This window comes from Carassius auratus, unplaced genomic scaffold (assembly GCF_003368295.1).
Source record: "Carassius auratus strain Wakin unplaced genomic scaffold, ASM336829v1 scaf_tig00018441, whole genome shotgun sequence".
Lineage (NCBI taxonomy): Eukaryota > Metazoa > Chordata > Actinopteri > Cypriniformes > Cyprinidae > Carassius > Carassius auratus.
This window is the reverse complement of record NW_020524890.1, coordinates 59,724-74,765: the sequence shown is the minus strand read 5'-3', so window position 1 is coordinate 74,765 and position 15,042 is coordinate 59,724. Positions and strand designations below refer to the sequence as shown.

The 15,042-nt window shown below is 39.8% G+C and overlaps 1 protein-coding gene across 1 annotated transcript in view; it reads right to left on the bottom strand.

Moving 5' to 3' along the window:
* LOC113076046 (ELKS/Rab6-interacting/CAST family member 1-like) overlaps window positions 1-15,042 on the bottom strand; it is a 91,107-nt gene that overhangs the window by 21,965 nt on the left and 54,100 nt on the right. The window contains exon 4 of the mRNA XM_026248694.1: window positions 10,642-10,789. Coding sequence (XP_026104479.1) covers window positions 10,642-10,789 — 148 coding nt within the window. The remainder of the gene's footprint in view (window positions 1-10,641; window positions 10,790-15,042) is intronic.

Below are 15,042 nucleotides of genomic sequence, written 5' to 3'. Positions count from 1 at the left end.
AGGAGATGATTTTAAAAAAATGCTCAAGCTCACATTTTTGTTTTGAGAACAGGTGAGGAGTGTTGTTGCCACTCTCCAAGCAGAAGAGGCCCTCCGCCAGGAGATAAACTCACAACGAAGAAGAGAACGATAAAGAGGAGACAAATAGCTACAAATGTCCATGTGTGCCCTTCGACCCTTGTTCATGATCGCACCAATGACATCATGTACCCTACATTACTAGGAGCCACTATACCTCCTGGATTTACTTTGGCAGAGCATCCAACCTTTACACCAATCCAAAAGACGTGCCTTCAAAAAAGCAAGGAGGGAGGAATCTCAAAGATGTCGAGGGGGTCCACAGGGAGGTGTCTGTGTATATACATGAGGAAAGAGGAAGGTGCGGGTGTACGTTTGTGGAAACCGGATCTCCTCAAAGGGCCGGAGGGGTTCTGAAGAGCCGATCCCAGATGGTTATAGAACAGGGAGGTACACTCCAAACTTAACAGCTCATATGTGAGCCATAAAGCAAAAAAGAAAGGAAAGGTGGCCGGTGCAGGAAAAAAGAGGAGATGGTGGTGGACAAAGCGGGCTTGAGTCAGAGACAGTGAATTGGAACAGAAGGTACTGGGCAAGGGGAGAAATGGGGAGGTTGGGAAGGAATGTAAAATGGGAAAACAAAATGTTCAAGCTAGCAGGTTAACAAGCAGATGGATAAGCAAGAGCCTGTTAAGAAGCCCTCCCTTACATCCATGTGTAATAAAATTGACCATGAAACCAGATCCTTGTCTGAGTGGCTTATGGCAAGGGAACGGTTGTGTGTGTGTGTGTGTGTGTGTCGGGGGTTCAGGAATCCAGCACATGGGGCTCTGCTTCTCTACTTTGCTTCTTGTTCCAAGACCTCACTTTCCTCAAAATTCCTTCAGCTACAGGCAGTGATATGGACCTGATAAAGCAGAGCGGATGGGGGACGCACACTGAGCCCCGTTGCTTGAGTGCACTGCAGCATTTACAAAAACGCAATACAACTCCTCAAGTTACTGCCACCAGCACAAAACATCGCAAAGCTCGAAGCTGGAATGCTTCTAAATGCCACACTTTCCTGTTCTTTCTACTTCCCTTATCCGTCTTAGCATTTCCATCTTTTTGTCCTGCATACCTTGATTGCTTGTTTGGATTTTTCCTCTCCTTCTCTCACACATTCACTTTCTCTCTCTCTCTCTGCTCTTATGATAATTGTCAGGAATGCTGACCTCAATTCTTTGGTTTCCGTCCCAACTGGAGAGCTCATTTGCTCACTTAATCTAATCATTTTCACAATTATTCTACTTCTCCGCCATTATCATTTTTCTCGCCCACTTCCACCCTCCCCCTGTCTATTGCAACTCAAAAAATGCTGACGCGCTGCCAAAAAAAGGGGACAAAAATTGAACATTTGAAAAAGCACCGACTCACAATTCTCTGTTGTTGCTCAGAATTCAGTGCGATATCAAAGGCCTTTTTGTCAAGCTCATAATTGGAGTCACGGAAGTAAAACAACATAACGAGAACCTTTCCTAAACTTCCAGAGTAAAGTGACCTTTCCACAGCACCCCGTGACTTCTAGAGTTCACAACCTCAATCTATTTCCTCTACATCCCACCTTTCCACACCTTGCAAAGTTTATCTTTAGTTTCAGACATAAAAAAATACAAAATATTGTGTATACACAATGCAAAGATTTAACTATACTGGCAAGACTAAAACATCCTGACTGAATAAGCATAGACTCACTGCTTGGAAAAGCTGGAAGAGGACTGGGAGAGTTGCCAGAGATATGACATCCCCAAAGCTGCATCTGAGTTGACAATCAAAAGTTTCACACGTCAAGGTTTCCTTGGAATGGAAAGCAGTAGCTTAAACCAGAGGACAGCCTGGACAGCTCAGTGAGCTGAGCAGCAGACTCTGAATCTGAGGCTTCTGGGTTTTCAATTGCACATATTTAATGTGTGTCAAAGTACTCAATCACAATAATAACATAATGACTATAAAATTGCGTAATAGATGGGGCAGCATTTAGTATTTCAAATCATGTTTTGTCTTTGGAACAGGCATGACTCCTAAACTTTTTATTACACTGAGTAATGAATGTAATAAATAGATTAAAAAATCGGTCTGTGTAAGAAACCCAACATTTGAACCAGGTCATGGACAAGAATCAGACTTTCACAGACATTTGGATTACAGGCAATTTTGCTGTAAATAATGTTCAGTTTCTTGCACAAACTGATAGTTTCACTTCATAAGACCTCAATATATCATCGAGCCACAGATATACATGTTTTGTTGCCTAATATGCTTTTATTCTCTCACAGTCACAGTAGCTGTTGGCTTGCATTTTATGAATCACCAAAGACCATGATTTCAGCTAATAATCTTTACTGTTACACTGAAAAATCAAAAATGTCATTTTTTTCCATGGAAATATTCAAAGTGTAAAGGTTAACTATATAGAGTATTGATGTGTAAAGTATAAAGTTTGATGTAAATATAACTGCTTTTATGCAAAGGTTAAAACAAAACACTTTTACTACTTTTGGCTCATAAAGACTAACATAAATGCAACAAAACAAGCATCTTCCACTATAAACATAGGAAAACTCCAATAAAATGATGAATATTTACAGGATACTGCACTAATATTAGGTTTCCACTGTCAACTATTGAACTTTACTTTGGTTTTGTGCACTTTGATGTTTGATGTTGCTGCCCTTTACTACTCTAAACAATGAACATTAGAATAATGTGATTGAGGATGAAAAGAAAGTCACAAATAGTCAAGAAGAGTTTAGATCTCTGTCATGGTCTTTTTTCAAACCATTAAAAGTAATTACTAAGTCTCAGAAGTTGTTAAAGACGCCAAGACATCAAAAGCAAAGATAACACAAAAATACAGTCCCAGATCCCTGCATGAATAACAGTCGCTGAGATAAGCTCCTTGGACAAGCATGACAGAAAGGATTCTACAGTGCTCCCATGATTGTGAGCTGCAGTGCTTCCAGTGTTAGAGGTCTGGGATTATAATCGAACAGAACAGATAACTGGGAAATAGGTGGAAACAGAATGGTCTCTCTGTTCTGGTAGCCCAGAGGGAAGCAAACAGACTTCTTTGCTCAGTTAGAACAGCTCTTTCTCTCTCTCTCTTGCGCCATACATACAGTACACCAAATACGAAGGGGTGGTAATTGGGAAAATGTACAAACTGGTTCATATTTCCTTCAAATAATATAAAACCGATTGCATTGCATTTAATATTTTTAGATTTCTACATTATTTGATGGAAATATGAGTGGTTGTGGAGGATAAATATGACTGGGAGAAATCATAACATTTAATATGGTGGCATAAAAAAAGTGAATTTCCTTTCTGTAAAACAGTGGGTGGAAAAGTTATATAGTTTTACTATTTTTTGTGTGTGTGGTTTTAGCTAAAAAGGCACATTTACTGTATGAAACCATTGTTGTCAAACTGTATTAATGATTTTAAATGTTATTAAAATGAAATCTTACAGTTTTGGAGATTTCAGACTTTGTTCATTCAAAAAGAACAGTGAACTGACTTGCCTAAATAAAGGAACTAAGGGATTTTTTTAAGGGATTTTTGTCAAAACGGACTATATTTCAAAATCTGACAGCCAAGAAAAGCTGCATAATTTGAGGTATCGTTTGTGCCTGTTGAATAAACATGAAGGACGAGCTAAGCACCAAAGTTTGATACTTAGGATTAGAGGTTTGCTTAAATCACTAATTGTGAGGAATAGTAATAGTGATGCTTGGATTAGAAAATACCACTAATCACACCAGAAAAACATTGAGCAAAGCTTTAGAAATAATCTTAATTTTAACAAAACAATTATGTGTAACTGGCTAGGAACTGAAGTAAGAGGTGAATAATCCCAGGTCATCATTCTGACAGGACAGAAGAGCCAGAAATGGGAATCAAGGAAAAGAGTGGACAGTCTCCCACCCTCATTAGAAATCACTACTAAACAGCACTTTCAGTGCAGCAGAAAAGCAAAGTTTTACCAACTACAATTAGCGATGTTGAGTCAAAACCCTGTAATAATAAAGCTGCCAAGCCTTCACGGCTTGCCAAAGGGGCACACAACGTCCTAAAAAAATTCATTTGTCTGACCGAATAATAACAACATAGTAAAATGTTCTCCACAATCGGAGATGCAGTGGAAAATCTCCATTTCCTCTTCTCCACAACGTCACACGTTGGACGAGCTGGACACCCACAGGCCTTATTCAAACAGCCATTTAGCGGCTTGTGTTTTGAGGTCTCGTGTTCCAAAAACACAGCAACTCTTTTTTCTTAAACGAGCAGCGAGAGTTGCATCAGATCCAAGACAAATCCAGCACGGATGGGCCCGTGAGCCACGACCTCCATTCGCATGGCCCCCTCAGCTCAAGCTCTCTGACGTCTACAAGATCCTGTAATGACTTGAACGCTTGTTGATGTTGTCGTGTTCTTGTGAGCCCTTTTTCTGGATTTCTTTCCCCTTTCCCTCACTTATCATTGGCTGCAAAACGCTCTAATTTAAGCTCTGTGATCACTTTGGCCACAGCGGGGACATAAGGCACCCAGAGCTCATCCTTTGCAACAAAACATCAGCGTTTTGAACCCAATAAAGGTACGCTTTCAAACACATGCATACAGTGGCCTTGGCAAGGACTTGCCGCTTTCGCATTTTAAGTTTATTCGTGGGTAGTTGCAAGACAAAACTATTTTATTCCTCTGAGGGGTGCCCAAAACCACGGCTCTGCTGAGAACAGCAGGCCTGGAGCCCTTTACTGAATTGGCATCTTAGTCCATCCTGATGCCCGCCGTCGCCCTGAAGCCATGTGAGGACAGCGACTCTGGCGGGGCCTCGCGGAGGCACTGTAGCAGGTAATGAGAGAAAGACGTATCGACCCAAATCCGCAGTTTGCGAGGGGATGGAATTACCGACGCCATTCCAGGACTTGTGGGAACTAACACTAACACTCAATCTGCGGTTACAGAACTGCAACGAGACTTTTTAACACTGTCCCAGAGGACCAGCAAACTGTAATTGGTCTGAATCACTCCGGGTCATCTCCTTAAGAAGCGGATGGGGTTAGTCATGAGATACACCGGTTACAAACAAACGAGAGACCAAAACTGCAACTCTAGTCCTTGGAAAGCAAAAAGAGTAATGAAGCTTACCAAAATTGTCAGGTTAAATATTGTTTCCCTCCATACGTCTTGATTTTCTAACATAGACACACTCAGACGCCTGGACAAATTGGACTCTGGAGGTCTACAGAGGGAAAGGGTGAGTCGGACACTTTGGCACATCTTCAATCTCTGAATAGAGACTAAAATACACATTCACTTGACCAATGTCTCTCTCTCTATATCTGAAAAAGGCAACATGTCAGTGCAGCCACACTTCATTACACACACACTCGATATCCTCATCTCCAAAAAGGACGAGTGCGGTGTTGATGCAAACTCACTCTCTCCATCTCTCACACACACACACACACACACACACACACACACACACACACACGTGACTTACAATGGAAGAACAATAATAACTTAAACCTTGACCTTTGTGTACAAGCAAGGATGAAATTTTTTTAAAAGTGCAGTACTAAATCAATACTAAATAAAAAAAATATTTTTTTATAATGCCTTTTCAAATGCTCACATGCATATATACACACACATATATACACACACACACACACACACACATATATATATATATATATATATATATATATATATATATGCATATGTTAGACACATATAGGAAATCTTTTTAAGTGGCAATCTGCACCACAACATTTTTTTTCTTGAATCATTTTGTAGAAGAAAATTAAAGGTGACCCCATGAAAAGGAGTCTTAATGTCATGCAGCTTTAAAGCAGCATATCATAGGTTACTTTAAACACCATCCATCTATTTCCAACAGTTCATTATGTTGCAGTGTTTTTTTTTAGGTTATGTTAAGATAATACTCTGCACTATACACGGTTAAAATATAAGAGTACGTTCATTAAAAATGATAAAAAGAATTATGAAATTTCACTAGTATTGCTATCGACTACTGACTACCTAGCATACTCGAGTCCCCCCATAACACTCTCAGGGACATAAGAAAACCCAAATACACATTCATACGCATACATGTCTGCTGACATACAGTTAACAGGGGAAAAGGCAGGAAGTCTCTGCTGAGATCCATCAGGAGGCTGAGAATTATGATGGAGGAGGGGGTTGGATTCAGGAGCGGTGACCAAACTAACCATTCTACACCTTTCCACAGCACACAGAGAGCTCACTGTGCATGAGCAGAGCCTCTCACAGCCGCTGAGGTGTCGTAAAGATTTCAAATTTGAGCAGCCAGATGATTAATGGTCTGAATCATGCTCCATGATAATGGCGTGGATTAATGCAGCCTCTTCAGACCGCGCAGGGGCAAGGATGATAAATTTTAGGACTTATCAAATATTTTCTGGACGCCTTGTGCAGGTGGGAGCGTTTTCTGCGGGGTCGGAGCCAGGACAGTTTTAAGAAAGGCGAGGTTGGGTGTGGGGAGCTCAGATGGTCTGCGGTGGAGGTTTTGGTCGCCCTCCCTCGCCGGCTTCTGTTCTTGTGCTAATAACATGCAATATTTCAGCACTATGTATACTGTGCAAATATCCTGTATGAAAGGCAAAATGTACAGTATAAAAGACTGTGTATGACCTCATATAATAGTCCTAATTTGATGAATGGATCAGAATCTGATTTTTAACATTTCATATTTCACTTGTTATTTGTTGTTTCAATGAAACTAGTCATGAAAAATAACTTTGGATGCAACTTGCTATCTTCTGGCAAACTTCTTTGCTTCTTTCTATAAATATAAAACTTATATGAAATATTTGTTAAATACCAAAAATTCTTTATTTTTTTAATTAAATGCTTAAAACATAAATCATTCAGAAAAATTGTCTATATGATTAAAAGTTGAAAAACAAAACAAATAGATATAAAAGAAATATAGATAAATAGATAAAAAAAACACATGCACAAATTGTTGGGTACTTCAAAAAAAAATCCAATGCCATCCAATGCCAAATCATACGGATGACCCTGATGAAAGATTTATTGCTAAATTTCAACACATAAATATATCTTAAATGTAACTACAAACAAAATGAAGAGTGAAAAAAGTCAAATGGAACAATTTCCCTCATCCCTAACATTTGAACATACATTATCAGCCAAAACTTCATCCACACTTGACTGAACTTAGATTTTCATGATCATAAAATCCAAAAATAATTTTGATTTGATTTGGCAAAATTCAGCACAGTGCAGGGGAAGCTATTAATATCTCTGGTCCATTTTTCCAGAAGAGTGAGTTTGTGTACATGTGCATATAGTGAAGAATGACCTTTGAAGGCAGTGTATAAGTTCTGATCTCTTCTTATCCAGCTCTCCTGAAGCAGCAGTAGAAACCACCCTCCTTCCACAGCTAATTGTACCATCAATGAACCATGTGATGGCAGCGGGGAGCAGTTCTCACTCTGCCGTTTAATCTGCGGCCTGCAAATATGCACAGGACAACTCTTAAAAACCCACTCCTGTGCTCCACAGTGACATGCCGTTCCACTCTCTCAAGTCTGCTAATAAAACTTGGACAGCACATCAGAGATGGGTGAGATGTCACGGCGCGCAGTAAAGATTTATGGAAGGGGAAGAGATGTGATGGAGAGAACATTTCACTACACCGCCGCTTCAAAAGATGCTCACCAGAAATCAGTCTTATTTTTTCACTGTCATCATCACAGAGGCTGACAGACACACAGACGGAGACCAGAGAAGAAAAAGAACAAAACGGAGGAAGAAAAGAACAAAGAGTTCATTTTCTCCCTAAAATACATCAGAAAATATCTTGAAAATTGATGTATCCCAAAACAAAAACAGATATGGGATGTCTTCTCTCGCCTCTCTCTCTTCGTTATTAAAAACTTCTTTGCTTATTTTCTCTCATCTATGGCTTTTTTTTGTTTGTTTTATGTTTCATTCTAGTTCATTTCCTTCGCTCCAAATCTCTGGATCACAGAAACGGCTGTTGGTTATGCAGCATTTTGTTAGACATCAAATAGTCCCATCTGCTCGTCTAGAAAATATAATTTAAACATGATGACGGGCTCCATTTATCACACACTGAGTACATCCAAACCTGCTGCAGTGGAATAGAACAAGTGAGAAGCCACGTGATTGGCTGAAGTTTCTCAGGAAAACATGCACAAAAATGTTTACTTTCAGAACGATATTATACGATGAGTTTTAAAGGTTTATTCAAAGTCAGTCTGTCCTACTGCAAAATTACAAAACCCTGACATAAAAATAAATAAATTACAATTAATAATATGAAAAATATTAAATATTTATTATAAAGAGAGAAACTATTTTTAATTCTGAACTGTAATTATTGGTAGAAAGATTTTTGTTCAAACCTCTAATCAAAGTTGGTTAGGACCAAAAGTATAATGGAAGCAATATATTTTGTTGTTCCACATCACTTGACACCATCACACCACAGTAGCTCATGACCTGGTATAAGGCCACACTTTTGACACCATTTTTTCTCTTTTTTTTTTGACAAGATTGGACTAGTATGACCAGGAATTTCCCCTCCTCCAAGCCATTATCAGCCCTGCATCTGTATGCACATCTGTCTCTTCAAAAACCGAAAGAAAAATACTCCATTTATGTACCACTATGTCACACTCATCCCCTGTCACTCAAACCCTACGATCCTGAACCCTAACCCTAATCCAGAGGCCGCAGCAGTAGACAGCACTCGCCCTTCCCCTGGGCCACGTCAAACACCTCCGGGCTAGTTACGGCCATCCATTTTCCACAGAACAGAAGTTGCAATCTTAATGATTATAAATGACAAATAATGCCAAGAGACTGCTTGTAATGCTATCAATTAAGAGCGGAAAAACGTGTCCACGAGGGACAGGCAAACTGAGGGTCCTTAACCTTTCCAACGTTGGCTCCTAACTTTGACCCTGAAGTAAAGCTGCCCCAAAAAATTACGATTTAGGACCACCGCGTGCAACCTTTATCGCTGACCTCAACCATTAGTATGTCAGGAGAACAACCGGCCTCTGACCGGCTCTTAACCAAATTTCCCCCATCTGTGATTGACAGTGAGCAGGAGGGGGATGCGGGCTGCCCTCCTGATCTCAGGGGTGTGGGTGAGAGCCGAGCCCTAAAGCTATCTGCACTACTGACACCCATTTCCTGTGGAATGCTGCAGCTATGCAACACGCTGATAGCCTGTCATTCAGAGAAACAGCCAGGGAGGGGTGTTTTCCAGCAGCGCGAGCGTGTGCCCGTGAGCATGAATGGAGCCAAAGTGAGGATGTGTGTGTTGGTCCTCTTGCTCTTTTTGTTTTTCTGTGGCTGCTGGGTTTTGTATATGCGTGTGGTCTGCTTGAATTGGAAACGAGGATGCTAAATGTGCATGCTGGTTATGAGACTCATCTGGATGAATGGCAGCTACATCGCATTAAACAAAGATTAGAAAATGTAATTTCAGGCTTTCAACTTCAAAATTTGTTTAATTCAATGCCACTTCTTTGTATACTGAAAAAAATGGCATTAAAAAACAATGTTCACTCATAGATTGCTAGTAAATTTCACAGATAATTACAAAGAAATTACAAGTAACAAACTGAGTGGAGCAGAATGACTAAAATAATGTTTTCTTCCCAAAGTACTCCAATAATCTTTTTTTTTTTAATTTACTATTTACTAACTATGCAAAATGTTTTTGTAATTACTTGTGAAATTTGCTAGCAATTTCTGAGGGAAAACTGTATCATTTTTTTTCAGTGTAGTCTGTGTGTGTTTAAACTACCGTGTATGTATTTGCAGGTGGTTTGTGGGAACCTGGAGGAGGAGTCAAATAATCCTAAAATTGCCCTTCTTGACGGGTCTGCGGCCAGACATCTGTAGTCTGTTTGCATCTCCAAACTTTGAGATGTCATTCCCAACATGTCTCCTCCAGAAATTGTTTTTTAGCCTCTCCTTGAACTGCTAAACAGAACCACGACAGCAAGGTCAGCTGGTTACTGATACTATAAACACACCATCAGGATATCCTGTGCGATCTTATATTTCGGAGCGATCAAGACCCTCTTAAAAGAATATTCCAGGTTATTGTCAACTTAACATCTGTGGGCAACATCTGTGGCAGGCTTTTGACACACAATCATTTTGACTCATCTCTTAAGTCTCATCTCTTAAATAAAACACAGTGAGAGCCTGAATGGAAAGAGAGTCAGGGAGTTAAAAAGCAGAAAAGCAATGCTCCTATTTGAGTTACAACACAATTCGTCAGTGAAACAAAAATGTTTGTTACTTGAGCTGTAAAGTCTAAACTTTTCCTTTGAAGTGGGACTATTTTTTTTTTATGCTGACGAATGTCTGGTTAAGCTTCACCAATGTAATTCCTCCGGGTGTGGTTGCAGAACTCCACTAGGAAATTAAGAGGACTGAGGTCTGTGTTCATTTTAGTCTATGGTTTTGCCTCGTGCTTTGGTCTGGGGTGTCGACGTCCAGCATGTTGGTTGTTCTCACCTGCTGTTTGAGCTGATGTACCAGTCGGTCTTTCTCCCTCTTCAGCAGAGCCACTTCATCTTGAGTCGTCTTCTTCTTTGAGGATGACAGCTCTAGAAGAGCGATGTTGGCGTCTTTCTCGCTGATGGCTGCCAACAGTGCCTCCTGCCTGTTTGGAGAAGAAAACACAGTTAGTATTTAGATGGCTTTGGACAATGCTTTCTAAGCAAAAGTGATATGTAGCCAAGGATGGAGTCCCATACTCTGAATTTGTGCTCTGCATTTAACCCATCCCAAGTGCACACACACAGCAGTGGGAAGCCATTTCTCCGTAAATAAAAAATACAGTAAAACAAATCAAATGTAAATATTATTATAATTTAAAAGAATTATTTTCTATCTGAATATATTTTAAAATGTAATTTATTCCTATGATGACAAAGCTGAATTGTCATCATCATTACTCCAGCCTTCAGTGTCACATCATCCTTCAGAAATCATTTATGCAAGCTAACATGCTGATCTGATGCTCAACAAGTATTTTTAGTCAATGTTAAAAACAGTTGAGCTCCTTAATAGTTTTGTGGAAACAGTGATAAAAAAATTTCAGGATTCTATAGCATTTATCTGAAATAACTTTTTCTTTTTTTTACATTCCCAATGTCTTTAGTGTCAACTTTGATAAATGTAAAGTTTTCTTTCTGAACAAAATATTTAATTTCTGACCCCTACTGACCCTAAACTTTTGAATTGTAGTATATAAATAATTGAAATAATAAATTCCAGTCATCAGTCAAGTGCAGCTGGTTGAGGGAGTGAGTCCTGTTAGGTCAAAGCTGTAGTAACGGACTGAAAGGGAGGGTGAGCATCTCATACCGGCAGTTAAGAAGGTCAAAGCCTTGCACGTATTGACAAATAGAGGCAGCAAACTGGAGACTGTCTTGGGGTTAGCGTTAGTCATGTGTGCTAGAGTGTCAGTAGTGAAGTGTGTGTCAAATACATCCTCCCCGTGCCTCTCTTTCTTTTCCTCCCTCTCATTTACTCGATGAGCATGGATATATATACAGAAATTCACTGGATCCGTTCCAAAATCTAACGAGCTTCCTCACTGTCTACTGTCTACCTAGACAGTTACCTTCTACGGTAGCATGCTAACTGAAACGGAAACTCATAAGAGATTGATTTGGAATGCTCTATGTAGGTGGCAACATAAAAAATAGAACTTCTAACATGAAGTGCACTAGTGGAGTGTGGTGTTAGCATGTTGCTAAGCTAACAATGAGATAGCATAAGCATAAATATAGCAAACACCATTTGTGTGTACAACTTCTTTCTTGACCATTTTTATTAATTCAATGATTTTATGTATATTTACATTTGACAACAGACTATATGTGCCAACTGGCCGCATATTTGTGAGCTTCTGGAATAGCCGGAATGTTCTACTATAGCAAACTGTGGTAGTACCTTACCCTCTGTCATATATCTAATAACTGTCAATCAGATGCATGCAACTCGAATTTGGCCAGAATAATTGCATGAGAAGCCTTAAAATTAGCACACTTGTTTTATAATGTCACACCTGTGTTATTCTGGTGGTAAGGGTGAAACTTTCTATTTTCATCAAGGGCTTATTGCAAATTAGCTTTATCTTTGATCAGTCTCTCAACTGCTGACAAAGCCTCTCTTTTTCTTTCTCTCTGTTTCGCTGTGTTCTATTCGGTTCCTTGGAGGAACTGACTGACCTGATTCCATCCAGAGTGACATCACTGCTGTAGAAAGAAGCCTGTGTACTTGACAGAAATATACACACACACACACACACACACACACACACACACACACCATGTGATGCCCATAGGCCTCCATACAACTTTTAATTCTGTCATTTTGACCATCAAAAGCAATGGAGATGTGATATATCCCACAAAGACACGGGCCACCCAGGTCTGTAAAAACCACAGTGTCCTGGCGCAAACTAATAAAATGAAAGCTGGTGATGTTCCAGGAGGCTTCTGAGCACTAACATGTCCTGTCAGAGAGGCCTTTTAATACAGTGACCTCCTGACTAGCCATGCTCATTATGGTCAGGTTCAGACCGCAGGCAGCAGCTGCCCCTGAGGTGAGTCAGTTTACTTTGGGCAAAAAGGAACTTCCCCTTCAGCTCCATAACCTCTCTGCCTGATCCCAATGAGCCCTAGAGTATCTGCCCTGCCAAAATGCATGAGGACGGCAAAGGCTAAAAATAAAAATCAAAGCAAAAGATGAGGTGAAAACAGAAACCAAGGGAGGGCAGCATTAGGAGAGGCAGATAACAGGAAGTGGAGGGATGTGCGCTGGGATACGTAGGATAAGGAGTCTGAAATGATGGATGAGAACGAAGAATTGCTTTGTGTGTCAAATTTTCCCATAGCAAGTGTCTCCTCAGATTAATCATTTAACAAGAATGGTATTTTTCCTCCGTGATCTAATCTTTCCCATTGACTGGGTATGTTGATATCACAGATGGCCACAGGGAGACAAGGAGGCCTCGATCAAAGGAAAATTATGACTATAATCGCGACCCGCTTCTTCCCTCACTAAAACTCCTGATTTGAGAGGAGGAATAAATATAAAAGGAATACGTTATATACACTACAGTTTCTAATGTTTGAGGTCTATATTATGTATCAAAAAAATGCATCAATTGTATTAAAATAAAAAATAAATTCACATAAATAAATAAATGCACCCTTGGCGAGCCTACGAGGCTTCTTAAAAAAAAGAAATCATAAAATATTGACTACTTGGTTGCTAACTTGCGAGAAAGCAGTGCTAAAAACTGTTCAAATACAATTATTCTTGTGTGCTCTGTAGTTTCATTATATTGTACTGCTAGCTTAGCAAAATGCTAACACCAGAGTCTGCTTGTTAAGTCTGACGTCATTTTCTATGTTTCTCATGCAGGCTACATATATGGCTGCTGAAATAGTATTCTCAATTAAAAAGTGGAGAGACTTGGACACAGAAAAATATTCCTTAAGTCAGGACTTAACAAGCTGATTGGAATCAATTGCGGAGTACAAAAGCTTTATTTGTGAGGCACATGGACTTGCTGACTAGAGTGCTCCATTTATGCCACTTTCATTTGGGTTAAGATGCTACCTTAACAGGGAACTTAATAGGGAACCTCATATGTAGGCAGTAGACAGCAAGGCAGAGCTTGTATTCCTGGTACTAAAAGAAGACAAAGCCTCTTATCTGGAGCACAGGGGCACAATGGGCCCCCACACATTTGTTCCCAGACAGATAGGGAATAGTTCATATTGATCACTAAGAGGTCAAGTGGTCAATCACCTCCTCCCATGATAAAGCCAATCAGAGTGAGGGGAAGCGGCCTATCAATCAATCCATTTCATCACTCAGCACTCAATTTCCTCTCTCTGAACTCTGCATTGCTTTAAGCCTCTTGCTTTCTTCTCAGGGGTCCTCAAGCAGGCCTAAAAATACGCATCCTCCTCTGTTCGCTATCGGTTTTGTGTTTCTATGGGTGTGTACGCCAGTGGAGAGATAATGAATAGCCGAGGGGGTGGGTAGCTGTGACGGGACACACTGTGCTGGTTAAACCACCGAAGAGGAAAACACAGCACAGAGCGTCAGGAACGATCAGTTTGGCGGGTCCTAAACGTGACTTATCACAGCCATTCCTACTGTATGACGATAGCCGGACATAAATGATAGCAAAATGAGAGCGGAATGTTAAACGAATGCAGATCTGAGGTCAGCCGACATTCACCGCTTGAAATTTTTAATGGTTGCCTCAACCGGGACCATTCTGGAAGAGAGATAAGCTTCTTGGAAACACAAAGGAGGAAAAATGAGAAGCAAAGTTTGGACTAAATACTGAAATGACGGATGGACGAATGAATAGAAAAAATGATATTTCAAACTACTGCAATATTTTACCTGGATAGAGAGAGAGATGGATGGATGGATAGATGAAGAAATATAAACTATTGATTGATTTATAAATATGAATGGTTAGATGGATAGAGAAATTACTAGATAGGGGGATGGATGGATAGAGAGATTAATGGATGGAGAGAGAGATGGTTGAATGAATAGATGGATGATAGATGACCATATATTATATATATATATATATAAATGTACAGTAGGAGGTTAAAAGGTAGGTTAATGAATGGATGAAAGACAGATGGAAGTTAAATTTCTTTTAGCATAAAACAATCACAATCTAAATACCAAATCTAAAATCACAGGGCTTCTTTTACACCCAAAAATAACATTCAACAACACCTTTTTTTTCAATTTTTACAGACTCATATCGATGCAATATTTAAGCTGTAATATAAATGTCTATTCCTTTAACACCTCAATATTTGCGGGCCGCTGATTTGAAGGAGAGGGATTTAGAGGACACCA